We start from the raw sequence: 17917 nt of genomic DNA on the forward strand, positions 1-17917 counted from the left end.
CTCCCCGCCGTCCGCGGTCGTCCCCGAGGCCTCGTGTCCGGCGCCCACAGCCCGCGCTGCAGCTCTGAGCCCCAGCACGGCCTAAGTCCACGTCTGCCCCACGCACCGCGGCCGCCTGGCGTCGGGTGCCCTGGGGCACCGGTGCTGCTCCGCGTGGGCCCGGGAGGCCTCGTGGGCCCAGCGGGAGGCCCCCGCCGACCTCGACCTCGGCGTCTCGGCCCCGGGCGCCAGCGGCTCTCGGCGGCCGCCGAACGGCTCCGAGGCAAACACCGCAGGCCCGGGGCGCCGGGGGCTCCGCCGTGGAGTGTCTGCTCGGGCCCAGGCCGTGACCCCGGGTCCTGGGATCGAGTCCCGCGTCGGGCTTCCCGCAGGGAGCCGGCCTCTCCCTCAGCCTGGGCCTCTGCCTCTGTGTCTCTCAGGAATGAATAAATCGAATCTTTAAAGCCACCCCAAAAAGTCCCAACGGGACTCGGAAAAGACATTTCAAAATAACTCCTCCAAGCAATCATGAACCACCAACCTGTAAGGACTTTTGTATAGTTCACGGTTTCGGGGGTGCAGAGAGGAGGGGGCCGGGCTGCCGGGTGACCCGGGACCGTCGGTGGCACGACCGAGGCCTCCCCTGTCGCCTGCGTGGACCTGCTGCTCACGGGCCGCCCGCCCTGGCCCGGCCGCGTCTAAGGCGGCGCAGCGAGGGGCCACCGCGGCCGGAGGAGCGAGCTGCCCGGGGTGCCCCGGGGGGTGCAGAGCCCGGAGTGGGGCCCCCAACGCACAGGGAGCCGCCGAACCGCTGCAAAGCCGGAAGCCGCGCTGTCCCCAGAGTAACTCGCCGCGAGTCCGCGAGGAGCCCGCAAGGCCTGGCCTAGAAGCCTCTGTGGGCACAACAGTCACCGGAGGAAACGCTACTTCCCGTCGGGCAAATCCTGGGGCCCACTGTGTATCGAGGGGCCTCCCTGCCGCTGCTTTCAAGCTCCTGATGGGTTTTGCGTCTGCCCCGAAAAGAGCCCGTGAGCTGTGGGCAGCGGCGGCCGGGGAGGCGGGAGCCCAGCCTCCGGGACAGGCCCCGTGATCCTCCGACCCCCCACGCCGGCCTCCCAGGGCCCCGCCAAGCCCTGGCACCCCAGGCCCCGAGGCCGTCACGCGGCCGCCGCCTGGGCCTTGGGCTGACTCCCCTCGGCTGTGGGGTCGCGGGGTCACGGGGTCACAGCCAGCTCAGACCACCCCCACCCCACCCCCCCACCCCGCACTGGCCCAGCGGCCCCGTCTGAGCACCTGAGAATTTCGAAAGCGACCGAACAGCTGAAACACTCTGCATGGACTGTGGCGCCCAGGGTGGGGCCCATCCCCGTGTCAGCCCCGCCGTGGGCCTTGGGGCCGTGGGGCCGTGGGGCCGTGGGGCTGCTCGCCGCCGCAGGCAGAGGGGACAAGCCAGGCTCCCGGTCCCGGGTCAGCACTTCTCAGGAGGGGTGTGGACACGCGGAACACGGTAGTGCAAGGCCTTCCACCCGCCCAGGCCCCAGGCCCCAGGCCGGCCACCCTCCCTGCCATCTGCAGCCAAGCCTGTGATGGGTCAGCGGCCCTGTCACCCTGAGAGACTCAGCACCAGTGACACGGGGTCCAGTGAACCCGGGTCGTTGAGGGCTTGAAGACCGCGCCCCACCGCGCCCCGCGGGGATGATCTCGCTCTGGATTCCCAGTGCAAATAACGGAAGGTCCACACCAGCTTCTGTAAGATCATGGAAAAGTCCCTGCCACTCCCCGTGTAGAGGCCCAAGCTGCCACCCCCAAAACCTCGCGGCGCTCACCTGCAGTGCGGAGAAGGTGGCTCGTCCCAGGGGAGGGGGCAGCACCAGCAGGTGACAGATGCAAACAACGCAGTCCGCTGTGGGGGTGCAGCCCAGGCCGGGGGTGCAGGGGGTGCACAGTGCCGGGAGGGCAGGTGCAGAGCCTGGGTGGGGCGGGGGTGGCATCTCCTGGAAACCTGCTCCCGCCCCCACCCCCACCCAGACAGGCCTTCATCCCCCTGAGGCTCACGTGGCCTTTGCAGCACTCAGTCTGGTCCACGCAGTCGCACCTGTTTTAAGACAGGACACGAGCCCCGGATCACATGGCCGCCAGGTTGCAAGGCTCATACAGAAGCCCCGCTGCTGCCTCCTGCCACGAATAACCCGACCCGTCCTGTTCGTCCACGACCACAAGCAGACACAATGACCTAGAAGACATGTAGTCAATAAACTCCACATCACACCGAGAGTGCAGGGTTTTTAAAAATATTTTTTTAATTGGACGCTGCGGGGAAAGCTGGATAGCAATCTCAGAAAGATTACACTTTAGGTGGCTTAAAAGAGACGCTAAGACATTATTTTTTAACGAGAATACAGTTGAATGTTTTTATTTTTTTTCAGTTGAGTGTTTTTAGCTCATCAAAGAAAAACCCTCACCTCTGAAGTTGCTAAGAGCAACAAATTTGACTATAGGAAAATGTAAAACTAGAAGGAAACACACCCAAGAAAAAAGTCTGGAACAATGTTTGAATTAAATGGGACAACGCTTAATCCTAAATAATTCATATAAGTAAAAAATACAGTAGATAAACATATGAAGGATGTGATTAGACAGTTCACATAAGAATGGAGTACAGAGACTTTCAATCTCCTATTCAAAGAAATGTACATTAAAAATGAACTGTTTTAACCTCATTACCTATTAAAGTGGAAAAAGTGTATCTTACTGATGAATATTTCTGACAAGATTGCACTGAATCCAAAACTCTCATGCGAAGTCATGCAATTATTAGTCACCAGAAGCATCTGTATCGAGCCCTTTTCATAGCATTGAACCTTCACACGGGCATTGATGAGAACAGAGTGACAGGGAAGGTTCACAAGCACAGTTTTTTGTTACAGATTTTTTTTTTTTTAGGATTTTATTTACTTATTTGACAGAGAACACGAGCAGGAGGGGCGGCAGAGGGAGAAGCAGGCTCTGCGCCGAGTCGGGGGCGGGGGGAGGGCTCGCTCCCAGGACCCCGGGATCGTGACCTGAGCCGAAGGCAGATGCTTCCCCGACGGAGTCACCCAGGCGCCCCTACGAATTTCTATAACAGCAAAAAAAAAAAAAACCTAGAGAAATCGGAGATGTCTGAAATCAAAATGTTAGAAACATCATATTTAACATAAACAGTAAACGACATAGGACAATGTGGACCTGCATGGCATCGAGAAGAGCAAACTGTGAAAGTGTGGACATTCTGATTATGAGGACTCTGAAACTGTTGTGTTAAAAAAAGATTTGTGGAGAACATCAGAAATGGAATGTGAAAAAAAAAAAAGTCCAAGAAGAAGGGGATGGCAAATAGAGTGTCCCCTCCGGCTGGAAAGGAATTCGGGAGCGAGGCTCGAGCTCAGGCCGGGCCGGGCTGCAGCCCGGGGACTGGGCTGACTGCCTCAGGCTGGACTCCACGGGCCGGAGCCGGCCGTGTGGCTTTTGTGATGAAAGAGGCAAATAGAATGAGCAAGATTTTTCTTACAGGGCTAAGATCACGTGTACAGAAAAATCAAAATTGGGGGAAGAAGCTGTGGGAGCTCAGATAACGTAGCTCACAAAGGGACAGAAATAAAATGCGTCTGGTCCTGAAAGCAACCTAGTGCCAAGCCTCCGTTTACTCACTAGGCTTGGCCTCTGTTCCCAGGCTCGGGGCAGCCACGGCGAGGGCGGTGGGCGAGGCAAGGCGGCCCACGACACAGAGAGGGGACAGGGCTGGGGTCCCAGGAGGCTCCCGGGACCAGGGGAGCGCGAAGACACCTGTCAGGGGAGCCAAGCTCCTGGCCCCAGCAGGCCGGGCGCCCTAGTAGGGGACTGGCTCCTGATCCTGTGGGGGATCCCCCTGGGGAAAAGCGAGCAGAATCGAGGGGGTGACCTTGGTCACTGAAAGTCGGATTGAAATCTGCGCAGCTCTGGCCTTTGATGCTCCTCCCACAGGCAGGGAGGCCCGAGTCCGCCCTGCCTTCCCTTGGGTAGAGACCGCAGCCCCAGGAAGCAAGAATCGGTCTTTTTCATAAACAACCTACTTCTCCTTCCCCCTCTGCCCCCTCCCGAGGCTCCCCTCTCGGTCCCCTGCCCCATTCGGCTTTACCCCTGGCGGCTCCCGGCTGCCCACCCCTCGCTTTCGCCCCCCCATGCTCTCCCTGCCCGACGGAGGGACAGGGCCACGGGCCTGAAGTCCAGCAGCTCCCGGCCCACCCCCGCTTGCCTCCGGGCTCTGGAAGCAAGCACTGCCCCTGCCAGCCTTCTAGGGAAGGGGGCTGCAGCCCCGTCGCCCCCCAGGAGGTGGGTGCCACTCAGCAGCAGCCGGGTGATCACCAGAAAACTGCTCTGAATCGCCAGCAGCCCCCATGGGCTTCCAGCCCCCTGCTGGGTCCTCAGAGGAAGCTCCTGGAGGGACGGGCCAGCACCCACTCCCTCCCCAGCCTCTGCTCCGCCGGGCCCTCCCGCCCCTTGCAATTGGCCCGGGAGAAACCACCTTGGAGAAAGCCTGGACACAGGCCTATCCGACTCCCCTAAGCGTTCTCACTCCCTGGGGATCCCCACGGGCCATCAGGGACCTCCAGCTGGAGTGACTCTGTGTCCCAGTTTGCAGAGAACAGTCTGCTTTATGGCCCGGGGTAATTACTACAGGTCCCAGAAGTGTCCCGGCTCGGATCACACGGTATTTCATCACCTGGCCTCGACCACGTGCCCAAGCTTCTCTGTGACCCCTGACCCCAGTGAGCGGGACGGCATTCATACGGTTCCCAAACATCCGCCACAGGCCTATCGCTGACTCCTCTCTGCGGAGACACCCAATGCTACAGGTAAATCTTGAATAGATCCCGGCCTTTCTGTCCCCACGGCCACTAATCCACTCCAGATGTTCCCTATCCCCACACAAATAGTGACAACAGCCTACGCTGGGCTCGTCTTGCCCCGAGCCTCTCCCCTGTCCAATCCACAGTTCCGCCGGGGACCTTCTCCAAATGGACAGATGTCATGCCCTACTCACGAATGCCCAGTGGCCTCCACCACCTACAGAATGAAACCAAGATCGCCCTGAGATCTGCTCCCTATCATCCTTCTTGCTTCCTCTCCTGCCACCCACTTCCCACCCTGGGTTCTGGTCACTGGGCCCAGGTCCCGCCGCTCTAATTCACCCTCCAGCTTCTTCCTGGACCTGAACTCCAGGGTCATCTCCTGGAAGGCCATTTCTGATGTACTCTTCCGTTAGAAGTAACTGCTCTTTCCTCTAACCTCCAAGAGGACTTTCCCCTTTATCAGTCTGACTTCTGGCACGTTGGCCGTGGCATATGCTGCATGGGTATCTAACCCCCTGCCTAAAGGAGGAACCTCTAAGGTAGAGAACGGCGTCTCTCTCGCAATGCCTAGAACACTGCCTGCTACATGAGCTCGCTGCTAAAGTGAACTGAATCAAAACTGATAATCCACCTCAAATTTTCAACACCCGAGTGCCCAACAGGTCAGTCACTGATTCCTGGTGGCAGTGCTGGATGGGATTGGTTCCAACAGAGCATCTCCCGGGAGGGATGTCTGCTAAGAATTTGGACCCAGAACAAACACAAAAAGTACAAATCAGGACCACACCGAAATAAAGAGCCTTTGCACAGCAAAGGACGCCACCAACAAAATGCTCTCCTACTGAACGGGAGAGGATATCTGCAAATGACATATCCAATAAGGAACTAATATCCAAAACATACGAAGAACTCCTACAGCTCAGCACCAAAAACAAAAACAAACAAACAGAAAAAACAACCCACAATCTCATTTAGACAATGGACAGAGGACCTGAGTAGACATTTTTTCGAAGACACCCAGAGGGCCAACAGACACATAAAAAGATGCTCAGCATCACTAATCATCAAGGAAGTGCACATCAAAAGTACAACGAGGGTTCACCTCAAACCAGTCAGAATGGCGAGTATCAAAAAGACAAGAAATAGGTGTTGGCGAGGATGTGGTGGGAAGGGAACCGCTGTGTATTGTTGGCGGGAATAGAAATAGGTGCAACCACCGTGGAAAAACAGTCTGGAAGTTCCTCAAAAACAACAACAACAACAACAACAACAACAACAAAGAAAATGAAAACACTAATTCAAAAAGGTATCTGCTCCCCTATGTTCTTTCCAGCATTATTTACATTAACCGAGATCTAGAACCACAACCAGTGTTCACCCACTGACAAACAGGCATCGGCAATGTGGTGTATATATATATGCTCTCTCTCTTCTATATGCTCTATGTGTGTGTGTGTGTAGATATATAAATGGAAGATTAACCATCCATAAAAAAACACCAAGGTTCTGCCAAGTGAAATATTCAGAGAAAAGCAAATGCCATTCGATTCCACTTATATATGGATTCTAAAAAAACAAATGAACATACAAACATCAAGTATAGACTCATAAATACAGAGAACTGGTGGTTGCCAGCAAGGAGGAGAGTCAGAGTGTGGGAGAAATGGGTGTAAGGGATTACGAGGAACCAACTTCCAGGTATCAAACAAATAATTCCCGGTAATGAAAAGTAACAGCATAGGGAATATAGTCAGAAATACCGTAACAAAATCACCTGGTGACAGAGGTAAGCGCACCTGTGGTGGTGAACGCTGGGTAACGTACAGAACTGTCAGATCCCTGTTATACACCTGAAACTAATAGATGGTATGTCAACTATACTTCAATATCATAAAAAAATTTTTAAAAAGAAAAAAAAAAAAAAGAGAATCTGGACCCTGACCAGCAGGCAAGCAGCTGGAAGATGGCCGCACTGTTTCTGATTACAACATCCAGAAAGAGTCAACTGTCCACCTGGTTCTCCGTCTGAGGGGTGGCTGTTAATTCTCCAATCTTGAATTCTTAGTGCCCAGTGACGGCATTGCTCTGCACTCTAGCCATTTGCCCCAATTTAAGTTTAGAAATTACCAGTTTTGGTAAGAGCCGAATTGCTGGTTTTCTCAATAGCTGTTCAAAATGTTAATAAAAGTTTTGTTGCATGGTAGCATAAAAAAAAAAAGTTGGGGAGTTGGCCCAGAATCCTTGCTGTAGAAGGGGCAAGCTTTCCTTGGCCCGCCCTGTCCTCCTGGGCGGCCATCACCCCCTTCAAGGTGAGGCGCCCTTCCTACCCTCCCATGAATCCTCCCGACTCTCTCTGCCCATAAGAACCTCATCTCTAAGCTAAGACTCTAAGCTTCTGACTCCTGATTAAAGACAACTGATCTGCTGCTAAATCTTTAAAAAACAAACAAACACGTTTTTTAAAAGATTTTGTTTATTCACGAGAAACAGAGAGAGACAGAGGCAGAGACACAGGCAGAGGGAGGAGAAGCAGGCTCCATGCAAGGAGCCGGACGTGGGACTTGATCCCAGGATTTGGGATCACGCCCTGAGCCAAAGGCAGATGCTCAACCGCTGAGCCACCCAGGCGTCCCTCTGCTGCTAAATCTTGAGTCATCCTGTGTCCCGAGTTCACAGGTGCGAGTGGCTTAAGAGGCAGGTGTGGCAGAGGAGGGCGGATAAACAGGTGCTGGGATCTCCATCCCAGGCCCATCTCCTTTCTAGTTTGCAACCTTCCCACGTGGCTTCACGAGGGCCTGGTTGGGGCAAAAAAAAAAAAGAAGCCACCGTTTGAGTTGGGACAGCGAGCCTGGCGCCTGGGGTGGCCAAGTGCTCCTGAGGGCCGGCTCCCCCATGCACCCCAGGCACCCTCCTTCTCGAAGGACAGGGGGGCCTGCAGCAGGCCTGGGGCAGCGCCCGCACCTCCCCAAGCCCTGAGCCGGGTTCTCCCCCGTCGCCTGTGATAGGGATGGAGACAACTCGGCTCGGGGCGTGGGGGGGAGGCAAGCGGAGTGGGGCTGAGCGCAGACGGGGCGCCCTGGGCGCGCGGGGAGGCAGGGCGGGCGCCCCGGGCCGCTCCCTTCCTGCCCACCCACCCGCCCCCCGAGGGCGCAGGAAGGGAGGTGCCGGCGCGCCCGCCCGCGGCCAGAGCCCCGCCGCCCGCCCCGCCGCCGGCCATGCGCCCCTCGGAGCCCTGCAGCGCCCGCAGCGCGGGGACGGCGCCCGCGGAGTACTCGGGCTCGGGCTGGGGCTCGGGCTGGGGCTCGGGCTGGGGCTCGGGCTGGGGCTCGGGCTGGGGCGCGGGGGCGCCGGAGCCGTGCGCCGCCCCCGAGCTGCCCCACGGCCGCGCCCTGCTGCCCGCGCTCTACCTCCTGGCCTTCGCCGCGGGGCTGCCCGGCAACGCGGCGGTGCTCTGGCTGCTGGCCCGACGGCGCGGGCCGCGGCGCCTCGTGGACACCTTCGCGCTGCACCTGGCGGCCGCCGACCTGGGGCTGCTGCTCCCGCTCCCGCTCTGGGCGGCGGCGGCGGCGCGGGGCGGCCGCTGGCCCTTCGGGGCCGCGCTCTGCAGGCTGAGCGGCTTCGCCCTGGCGGCCACGCGCTGCGCGGGCGCGCTCCTGCAGGCCGGCCTGAGCCTGGGCCGCTACCTGGCCGTGGCCCGGCCGCCGCGCGCGCGCCCCCGCCGCCCCGCGCCCCGCGCCCCCGCCGCCTGCCGCGCCGCCTGGTGCGCCGCGCTGCTGGCCGGCCTGGCCTCGCTGGCCTCCCGGCGGCTGCGGCCCCTGCGCGGCGGCGCGGGCAGCCAGTGCGGCGAGGAGCCGTCCGACGCCTTCCAGGCGCTGAGCCTGGCGCTGCTGCTGCTCACCTGCGCGCTGCCGCTGGCCGCCAGCCTGCTCTGCGCCTGCCTCGTCTCGCGCCGCCTGCGCCGCCCGCCGCGCCTGGGCCGCGCCCGCACCGCCGCGCTGCGCACCCTCTTCGCCGTCGAGGCCGCCTTCGTGGGCTGCTGGCTGCCCTTCGGGGCGCTGCGGGCCGCCTTCCACCTGGCGCGCCTCGGGGCGCTGCCGCTGCCCTGCGGCCTGCTGCTGGCGCTGCGCTGGGGCCTCGGCCTCGCCACCGGCCTGGCCTTCGCCAGCTGCTGCGCCAACCCGCTCCTCTACCTGCTGCTGGACCGCTCGCTGCGCGCAAGGGCCTGGCGCGGGCTGTGCGGGCGCGCGGGGGCAGCTCGACGGCCCCGCGCCCCCGGGACGGCGGCGGCCGGCGGTGCCGGGAGCGAGCGCGGGCGGAGCCCCGGCGGCCCCCAGGCGGGGTGAGGGGGGCTCCGCGGGCCGGGACGCCCGGGGCCTCCCGCCCCAGCTCCGCCGGGACCACAGCGCCTTCGCGACCCCGACCCCGACCCCGCGCCCGAGCCGCCGAGCGCAGCGGACCCTCCCCCGGGACAGCAGCCTGGACACCCGGGGCCTCCTGCTCCAGCTCCCCCAGGACCTCAGCGCCTTCCCGACCCCGCGCCGGAGCCGCCGAGCGCAGCGGATCCTCCCCGGGGACAGCAGCCTGGACACCCAGGGCCTCCCGCCCCAGCTCCCCCAGGACCTCAGCGCCTTCCCGACCCCGACCCCGACCCAGCGCCCGAGCCGCCGAGCTCAGCGGACCCTCCCCCGGGACAGCAGCCTGGACACCCAGGACCTCCCGCTCCAGATCCCCAGGACCTCAGCGCCTTCCCGACCCCGACCCCGCGCCCGAGCCGCCGAGCGCAGCGGACCCTCCGCCGGGAAAGCAGCCGGGACACCCAGGACCTCCTGCTCCAGCTCCCCCTGGACCCCAGCGCCTTCCCGACCCCGCACCTTCCGGACCCCGCGCCCGAGCCAGCCCAGCGCAGCGCTTCCTCCCTCGGGACAGCAGCCTGGATTCCCAGGGCCTCCTGCTCCAGCTCCCCCAGGACCTCAGCGCCTTCCCGACCCCGACCCCGCGCCCGAGCCAGCCCAGCGCAGCGGATCCTCCGCCCGGGACAGCAGCCTGGACACCCGGGGCCTCCTGCTCCAGCTCCCCCTGGACCCCAGCGCCTTCCCGACCCCGCACCTTCCGGACCCCGCGCCCGAGCCAGCCCAGCGCAGCGCTTCCTCCCCCCGGGACAGCAGCCGGGACACCCGGGGCCTCCTGCTCCAGCTCCCCCTGGACCCCAGCGCCTTCCCGACCCCGCACCTTCCGGACCCCGCGCCCGAGTCAGCCCAGCGCAGCGCTTCCTCCGTCGGGGGCAGCGGATCCTCCGCCCGAGGCAGCAGCCTGGACACCCGGGGCCTCCCGTTCCAGCTCCCCCAGGACCCCAGCGCCTTCCCGACCCCCACCCCGTGCCCGAGCCGCTGAGCGCAGCGGTTCCTCCGCCCGGGGCAGCAGCCAGGACACCCAGGACCTCCCGCTCCAGCTCCCCAGGACCCCAGCGCCTTCCCGACCCCGCACCTTCCCCACCCCGTGCCCGAGCCGCCCCGCCCAGGCAGCGGTTCCTCCACGCGGGGCAGCGGGCCCCTCCGCGACAGCTTGCACAGCAGCCGGGCCCCTCGCAGGTGCGCAGGTGCTTTCCTGCTCTGCCTCGGGGGAGAGCGCTGGCCGGAACCCCAGCCCCAGCCCCCCAAAAGCTGCCGGCTGCCTCTGGCTGCGCTTCCAGCGAACCCCTACAAGTAGCTGCTGCCTTCTGAGAAACACCTTCTGGAACTCAGAGCCTCCGGCCCTGTCCCTCTCCAAAAAAATTCTATAGGCCATGGGAATTGGCAGCCCTTCTGTACTTAGTCATCTTGGTAGCTCTTTACGCTGTGCCATTAGTCACTGTCGGTTCAGATTTTCATTTTCGAAGCTCCCGAAGCCATGGGAACCAGCCCAGCGCCCACCCGGCTCAGCCCTCCTGACCATTTCCCCGACGGTGCTGCGCCCGCCCCGGTCCTGTTCCCTCTCTCCACTCCCACGAAGCTGAAGGACTCACCCAGGGAATCATCTCGGCCCTTTCTTCTGCGCAGAAGATTCTGAAATCTTTCATCAGACATTCAGATGCCCTATCACTCGGCCAGAGACACCAGAACCTTCTATGTCCATCCACCTTTACTCAATAAAAACTGTCGCTACCCTGAGCTTGACAATCATGTCTTTCTTTACTTGAGCGGTGGTGGTGAAATGAGTGTCACGAGGCGAATCCAGCCCTGGGTCAGACAAAATTCAACCCAGTCACTGAGGTTAACCTCAGACGACTGGGATTTGGTGTGATGTCAGGGACCTAGACAGTTAGCTGCACCGTTGTGCAGTCATCCTACAGAAAGGCAACGGATCCTTTGCCTTTATTATTTCACACATTTTGAAGGTTACAGAGAAGGGGGGAAAAAGATTTAAGGGGTCTGCCAGCCGGGTGTCACTTCAGAGAGGAAATATGTCACTGTGAGTTCTTGAATATGTAGTGGGCACTTTTTTCCTATCGTTTCGGGGACCATCTGTCCATTTTCTGACTCTGTGACTTATCCTCTGAGGTTTCTGGAGGGCTTGGGAATTCAGTGTTTATACTTTTGATTTAAGAGGATTTGGCCTAAAGGAATGTCAGGCAGGGCACGGAAAGGAACGGAATTCTCCTTGAGAACCACCTCGCAGCCGGACCGTGAAGTCGCAGGCTTTGGAGGCAACATCCACTTAGGTCAGCAACTTGGGTGCTAGGTTGGGGCTGAAGCCCGGGCATCCCCCCTCAAGCTGCTTAAGCTCCTACCTGATGCCATTGCATTCGTCTTTAGCATTTGGGGCTGTTGGACTAAAGTGGATTGAACGTCACACCCCACTGTGGCCCCACCTGTCAGCTGCCCCTCCTGGTGAGGCTGTTAAGAAACGTAAAGCACGTTCCTCCCACACCCCCCAAGACAGGCAGGACTTGCAGCCTTGGGGGTCACTGGTGCCAGGAGCACAAACTTCAGACACTGTCACGGTTTAAGGGGTCAAGTATGCTGCGGCTCTTCCAATCCTCACCATCGCTCTGTGAGGCAAGAAGTTCGGCTGCGTCAGGGCCCCTGGCGGGCTCGGCCCAAGGAGCGAGTGACGCTTGATCTCAGGGTGGTGAGTTCGAGCCCCACACCGACTGAAGAGATTACTTAAATAAGTAAGTCTTCAAAAAAAAAAAAAAAAAAGAAAAGAAAAATGATTCTGTGCCACGTGCCGAGGCTGCAGGGTCGGGAGGCCAGCGTCAGCGTCCGCTTACGGAGCAGGCACTTCTCGGCTCTTCGACTGGCTCCCGGATTCTGCTCACGCCAGGTCACTGCTCCTGCCTCAGTGACTCCCGAAGCTCCCGAAGTCGGACGGCGGGCGGGCTTCGGGGTGCGGGGTGGGCTTCGGGGTGCGGGCGGGCTTCGGGGTGCAGGCGGCCTTCCGGAGCCTCCTGCGGTTCTTGCTGCTCCTCAGCCGGGCGCCTCCCGCTGCAGAGGCCCGGCGGCCACTGGGCACAGAGAAGGTTCCCCGCCTGCACCCGGGGGGTCACTGACTTAGGCTGCCGGTGTCCCCTGGACGTTTTCTTACACTCCCGCAGCGGGGAAAGCGGCCCGGAGCCTCGGGTTTTCACTGAGGAAGCTGAGGCGCGGGTTCGGGGAGGAGCTGCTGGGCAGCGGCCCTTAGACAGCAGCTTGCCCGCCAACGCCCCGAGCCTTAGCAAACACCCACGTCCCGTCCCTCCGAGCGTCCCCTCGCTGCGACCCCGTGATTTCATGCCCGCCATCTCCTAGGACAACAGTCCTGCCTAGGAGGAGCTCGATGCACGCAGCTCTAACACCCCGAACGGGCCGGGGGCCCAGGCCGGTGAGCGTCTGCCTTCAGCTCAGGTCATGACCCGGGGGCCCGGGGCTGGGCCCCACATAGGGCTCCCTGCTCCGCGGGGAACCTGCTTCTCTCTTCCCCTTGCCTTGTGCTTGGGCTCCATCTCTCTCTTTTATTTATTTATTCATGAGAGACACAGAGAGCGAGGCAGAGGCCCAGGCAGAGGGAGAAGCAGGCCCCATGCAGGGAGCCCGATGCAGGACTCGATCCCGGGACCTGGGGTCACGCCCTGGGCCGCAGGCAGGTGCTCAACCGCTGAGCCACCCGGGCGTCCCACACTCTCTCTCTTTCAAATAAATAAATAAATCTTAAAAATAAAATAAAATAAAATAAAATAAAATAAAATAAAATAAAATAAAATAAAACATTCTTAAAGACTTCGCCTGAAAGGGAACAACCGGAATGTCTGCTGGTGTCACTCCCGCCTCGATATAAGGGGCTGCTGTTACGCAGACTTTAAGATGTTGCTTAGCGGGGAGACTGAAAAATGTTGATGCTACAAGAAAAGAAGGTCAGTAAAACTGCCTGAGTTAAACACCCACTCACTTCAAGCTCCACGGATCATTGTTGGATGGGGTTGGTCAAAGCAAAACATCATGTGCCACGATGTCCTGTGCCTAGAAACCATCTTTTGCTCTTTTCTTTCTCCAGCACAGGTTTCAAGCGACACAGGGACGTTTCTCTTCCCTCTACCTCCGTCTTTGTTGTTGGTCGTCTCTCCCCAGAAGGTTCCCTGAGGGCAGTTCGTGGGCTTTTTTCAGTGCCGCAGCCCCTGGGACTGCCTGGCATGCAGTAGGCGCTCACTCCTGACCCGTGGAAGGAACGGTCCTCAGAGCCACAGCATCTATGAACCAGCGTGTGGCGAAGCAGGAGGAAGGACGAGGCATTCCACGGATGTCTGATGGAGGGGCACCCAGGAGGGCCTAGAGGGGGGCTCCAGCCCGCGGCAGGAGGCGGGAGCTACAGATCCCTCCCCTCCGTCTCTCTATTCTCCACGTTTTCTATAACTTTTTTTTTTTTTAAGGGCAGTGATCAAGGGCTGTGAACCTGCCAGGGCGCCGGGCCACGGCGAGGCCACCTGCCCTCCCGCAGCCAGCGGCCCGTCCTGGGGTGTCTCCGCCTCGGGAGCCGGGCCTGCCTGCCTGGGCGGCGGGGTCCTCGGAGGCGGTCGTGTTCTTGAAAGTCGCTGTAAGCTGTGGTCTTTTAGACAAACCACAGGAGCCCCGCCCTTGGGATGATCTTGTTCCAGGCGGCCTGTCCCCCACCCCCTGCCTCCCACCTCCTGCCCCCCACCCCCGCCCCCGCCTTTGCTGTGGAGGTGAGAAGGGTGGAGCTGCTCTGGGTTTTTAAAAAGTCAGCATCAACTATACTCAAGGTTAAAAAAAATCATATATATATATATATATGTATTTTAAAAAAAGGTCAGCACCTGGTCAAAGGCTGGGCACCATTGCCATCTGTGATTCTGATTTCATTCTGTGACTAATTCTGGGCTTTCTTCTCACCTCCCTTGACCCCCCGGGGTTCTTTCTCAGGGCACAGTGTGGGAACCCAGGGCCCTCCCCGGGGTGATGAGTGATCTGAAGAGTTCAGAAGAATGGCAGAGCTGGCAAAGCTGCACTTGGTGATATGACTCAGCCCCCGTGTCACTCTGGGGGCAAATGGAGGCCTCTGGACGCGACTCAGGGCATCTCAGGGGGTGCCCTTCTCTCGTCTAAAGCCCTCCCTTACCAGGGCTGAGCTGCTGCACACCCCAGCCCGGCCCGCACCCGCAGCCCCAGGCGGCCGGGGATGGGAAGGCCGGTGCCCCGAAAGACCGGGGAGTGCTTGGCAAGCGAGGGGACAGGAGGAGGCAAAGTGAGAGCAAAAGAGGCTGGATCACTCTTCCTCTCCATTATCACCAGAGTCAGAAAGTGCTCCTGGGGTGTGTGGTGGCAGCTCCCCTGAAGGCAGACACTGCCGGCCTCCCATTTACCGCACCACAGTCCTGTAGAGCTAGAAACCCTTTCTGTCCCTTCTAAGGAGAGGACGCTGAGGATCAGAGATGGCAAGTCACTTGCTCCGGGTAATAGTAGCGCCACTTGCGTCTGTGCCGCGAGTTTTTAAGAAGCACACACACGATTCCACCAGTTCTCGTGACCCTGTGGCAAGCAGGACTGATCGGCTCCACTTTACCGAACCGGACAAGTGGGGAATCTCGGAGGGTCACAGAGAAGCACACCCTGCAGCTCAGAGCCCTGTGGAGCCCCCTGCCCGCTCACCCCCTGCCACCGCTTCCTGCGGGCACCGGGCGAGGCCCTCGCTCCGTTCTGAACCCAGCGCACACTTGCTCACGCCCTGCCCAGCCTCTCTCTCTCTCAAACATTTTAAGAACTTCCAAGCCACGTACATATAATCTCACTTACATGCGGAATCTAAGAAAACAAGACAAATGGCTAGAGAGACAAAAAGCAGGCTCAGACCTAGAAACACACAGAACAAACTGGGGGTTGCAGGGCGTGGGGCGGGGAGAATGGGCAGGTGGGGTGAAGGGGAGTGGGAGATCCAGGCCTGTGCATCTGGAATGGCACGTGAATAAGCCACGGGGGTAAAACACAGAGCGCAGGGAATCTGGCGGGTGACACGTAGCAGCGTGGCGCGGGGACAGACACGTGGAGGGCTCCAGAATCACTACGGTCTACACCATGGGGGGCACGGCCCGCGTGGACGGCTCTGGAATCACTACGGTCTACACCTGAAACTAACGTCACACGCTGCCTTAACTATACTCAGATAAAAAAATTTTTCAGGGCCTTTTTCAGAGTTTTCTCCTAATAATTAAAGAAACACCGGTTCTTTATCAATAAAAAATGGAAATTACAGGAAAATATGAAAAACATCTGTTATTCCACCATGAAAAGATACTGTGGAATATTCTTCTGTGTCTGTAAATAATATACATGTGTATACACTTTTCTTTTTTCTTTTTTTCAGCTAAATTAGGGACAATCTACATGAGACCATAGACCGAGTGTGTCATGTTCCCAAGTATATACCGAGTGCCTGGCACAAAACTGGCACTCAGTGACTACACGTTGAATGTATATTATATACGTTATTTTGGCACTTCCTTTTTTTTGTTTTATTTAATTAAGTAGGCTCTACACCCAACGTGGGGCTTGACCACATGATCCAAGATCGAGAGTCCCACGCTCTACCAACCGAGCCAGCCAGGGGCTCATCATTTATACATTATTTTGTAGCCTGCTTTCTCCACTTAGCGATATGTCACATTTTATCATATCATTAGATGTTTTTCTAAAATATGTTTTTCAGGTTACAACAATACATCACTATATGAAATATAACCTCATTTATGTAACCAAGCCCCTAATATTTTAAGTTTGTTTGTTTGTTTATTTATTTATTGGAATCTTTATACCCAACACGGGATGTGAACTCATGACCCCACGATCAAGAATTACATGCTCTTCCGACCGAGCCAGCCAGGCGCCTGAAGTCCCTAATCTTGTTTCAGTTTTTCACCCTTATAAATAATTCTATGATGAACGTCCTTGTACAAAGGTTTTTGCAACCATTTCTAATTCATTTTTTTTTCAGAGCAAATTCCTAGAGGTGAAAGTAGTCATCAAAGATTATAAACAGCTTAGGACTTTTGGGGCATTTTGCCAAATTGTTGAAAAACGTATATTCTCTCTGGAGCTGTGTGAGAGCACCCTTGACAACCACCAGGCATGATTTTTTTTTTAAGATTTTATTTATTTATTCATGAGAGACAGAGAGAGAGAGGCAGAGACACAGGCAGAGGGAGAAGGAGGGTCCCTGCGGGGAGACTGATGGAGGACCGGATCCTGGGACCCCAGAGTCACGCCCTGAGCCGAGGGCAGACGCTCCACCGCTGAGCCCCGCAGGCGTCCCAGGCATGATTATTTTTAAAAATATTTGTTAATTTGGTATCTGCCCAATTTTAAAAGAACACAAGATCGCCACCTTATGACATTACTCCAGAGACGTTTTATATAGAGCAGGTGATTACAACGTCGCTCGGAAGCAGATGTGAAAACGTTAGTCACTATCCACTGAGCACACACTGTATGAGAGGCACCAAGCTAAAGGCTTTATATATATCATCTTATGACTCCCTGCAACAATGTCATGAGGTATAGAATTTATTGTCCTGTTCTAGAGATTAGAGTCTTGGGGAGTTTGTATAACTTGTGCAAGTATCTTCCCTAAAGCGTCATCAGCACTAAACGAAATGGCCCGCTGAGCGCACGATTCCTGGCGCTGCATTGAATGACCCTGCTTCTGTTCTCAAAAGATCAATGGTTAAGTGATGGTTGATTTTATGGGTGAGCCTGACTGGGTCACAAGGTACCCAGACATTTGGTCAAATATTATTCTGAGGTGTCCGTAGGCGTGCATGGGACTAACACGAGAATCAATAGCCTGAGTAAAGAGGATTGCCCTCCCTAATGTGGGGTGTGTGTGGGGTGGTGGGAGGCAGGGGGCTGATCCAACCCACTAAAGCCCCAAACGCAACAAAAAGGCTGAATAAGAGGGAATCCACTCTCTGCTCGACTGTCTGAGCTGTGACATCAGTCTTCTTCCCTTGGACTCAGACTGGGATGGGCCCCACGTCATGGACCCTCCTGGGTCTCCAGTCTGCCAACTGCAGACCTCGGGACACATCTCACAGACCAGCCTCTGCAGTGTGTGGGGCAACGTCTTATAATAAATGTAGATTGAGAGATGGCTGGAGTTAGATGTGTGTACATGTATCTGTAGATATGATAGATACATATAATGATCTACTGGGACACCTGGGGGGCTCAGCAGTGGAGCGTCTCCCTTCAGCTCAGGGCGCGACCCCAGGGTCCCGGGATCGAGTCCCATGCGGGCTCCCTGCATGGAACCTGCATCTCTCTCTGCCTGTGTCTCTGCCCCTCTCTGTGTGTCTCTCATGAATAAATAAATAAAATCCTTAAAAAAAATAAATATATTTATCTTGTTTCTTTGGAGAACCCAGACTAATAGAGTCAGGGGCCCCTCACTAAGGAGAGCTTGGGCATCAGCATGAGAGGGTGAATGGCATTCTTTGCAGTTGTGCTGAGGCAAGGGATCAAAACGGGGAGAAATAGCGCACAACCCCCCCGTCCCACCCCCACGTTGCTTGGGTAGCCCTAGCTGGTAAGTGAAAGCCGAGGGGC

At 57.8% G+C, this 17917-nt stretch overlaps 1 protein-coding gene across 1 annotated transcript; it reads left to right on the forward strand.

Moving 5' to 3' along the window:
- Positions 1 to 8065: 8065 nt before the first annotated feature.
- On the forward strand, positions 8066 to 10241 carry GPR25 (G protein-coupled receptor 25). Its single transcript, XM_072733744.1, has 2 exons — positions 8066 to 9189; positions 9254 to 10241. Exons 1-2 carry the CDS (start codon positions 8066 to 8068, stop codon positions 10239 to 10241), a joined length of 2112 nt encoding a protein of 703 aa, XP_072589845.1.
- Positions 10242 to 17917: the final 7676 nt, after the last annotated feature.

This window comes from Vulpes vulpes, chromosome 13 (genome assembly GCF_048418805.1).
Source record: "Vulpes vulpes isolate BD-2025 chromosome 13, VulVul3, whole genome shotgun sequence".
Taxonomy (NCBI): Eukaryota; Metazoa; Chordata; class Mammalia; order Carnivora; family Canidae; genus Vulpes; species Vulpes vulpes.

What these genes read in the sequence shown, in the direction of transcription:
- GPR25 (XM_072733744.1), top strand. Translation starts at nt 8,066, where the DNA reads ATGCGCCCCTCGGAGCCCTGCAGCGCCCGCAGCGCGGGGACGGCGCCC. An exon ending in CCCGGCGGCCCCCAGGCGGG is followed by an intron (nt 9,190 to 9,253) that starts GTGAGGGGGGCT and finishes CCGGGACCACAG; the next exon opens with CGCCTTCGCGACCCCGACCC.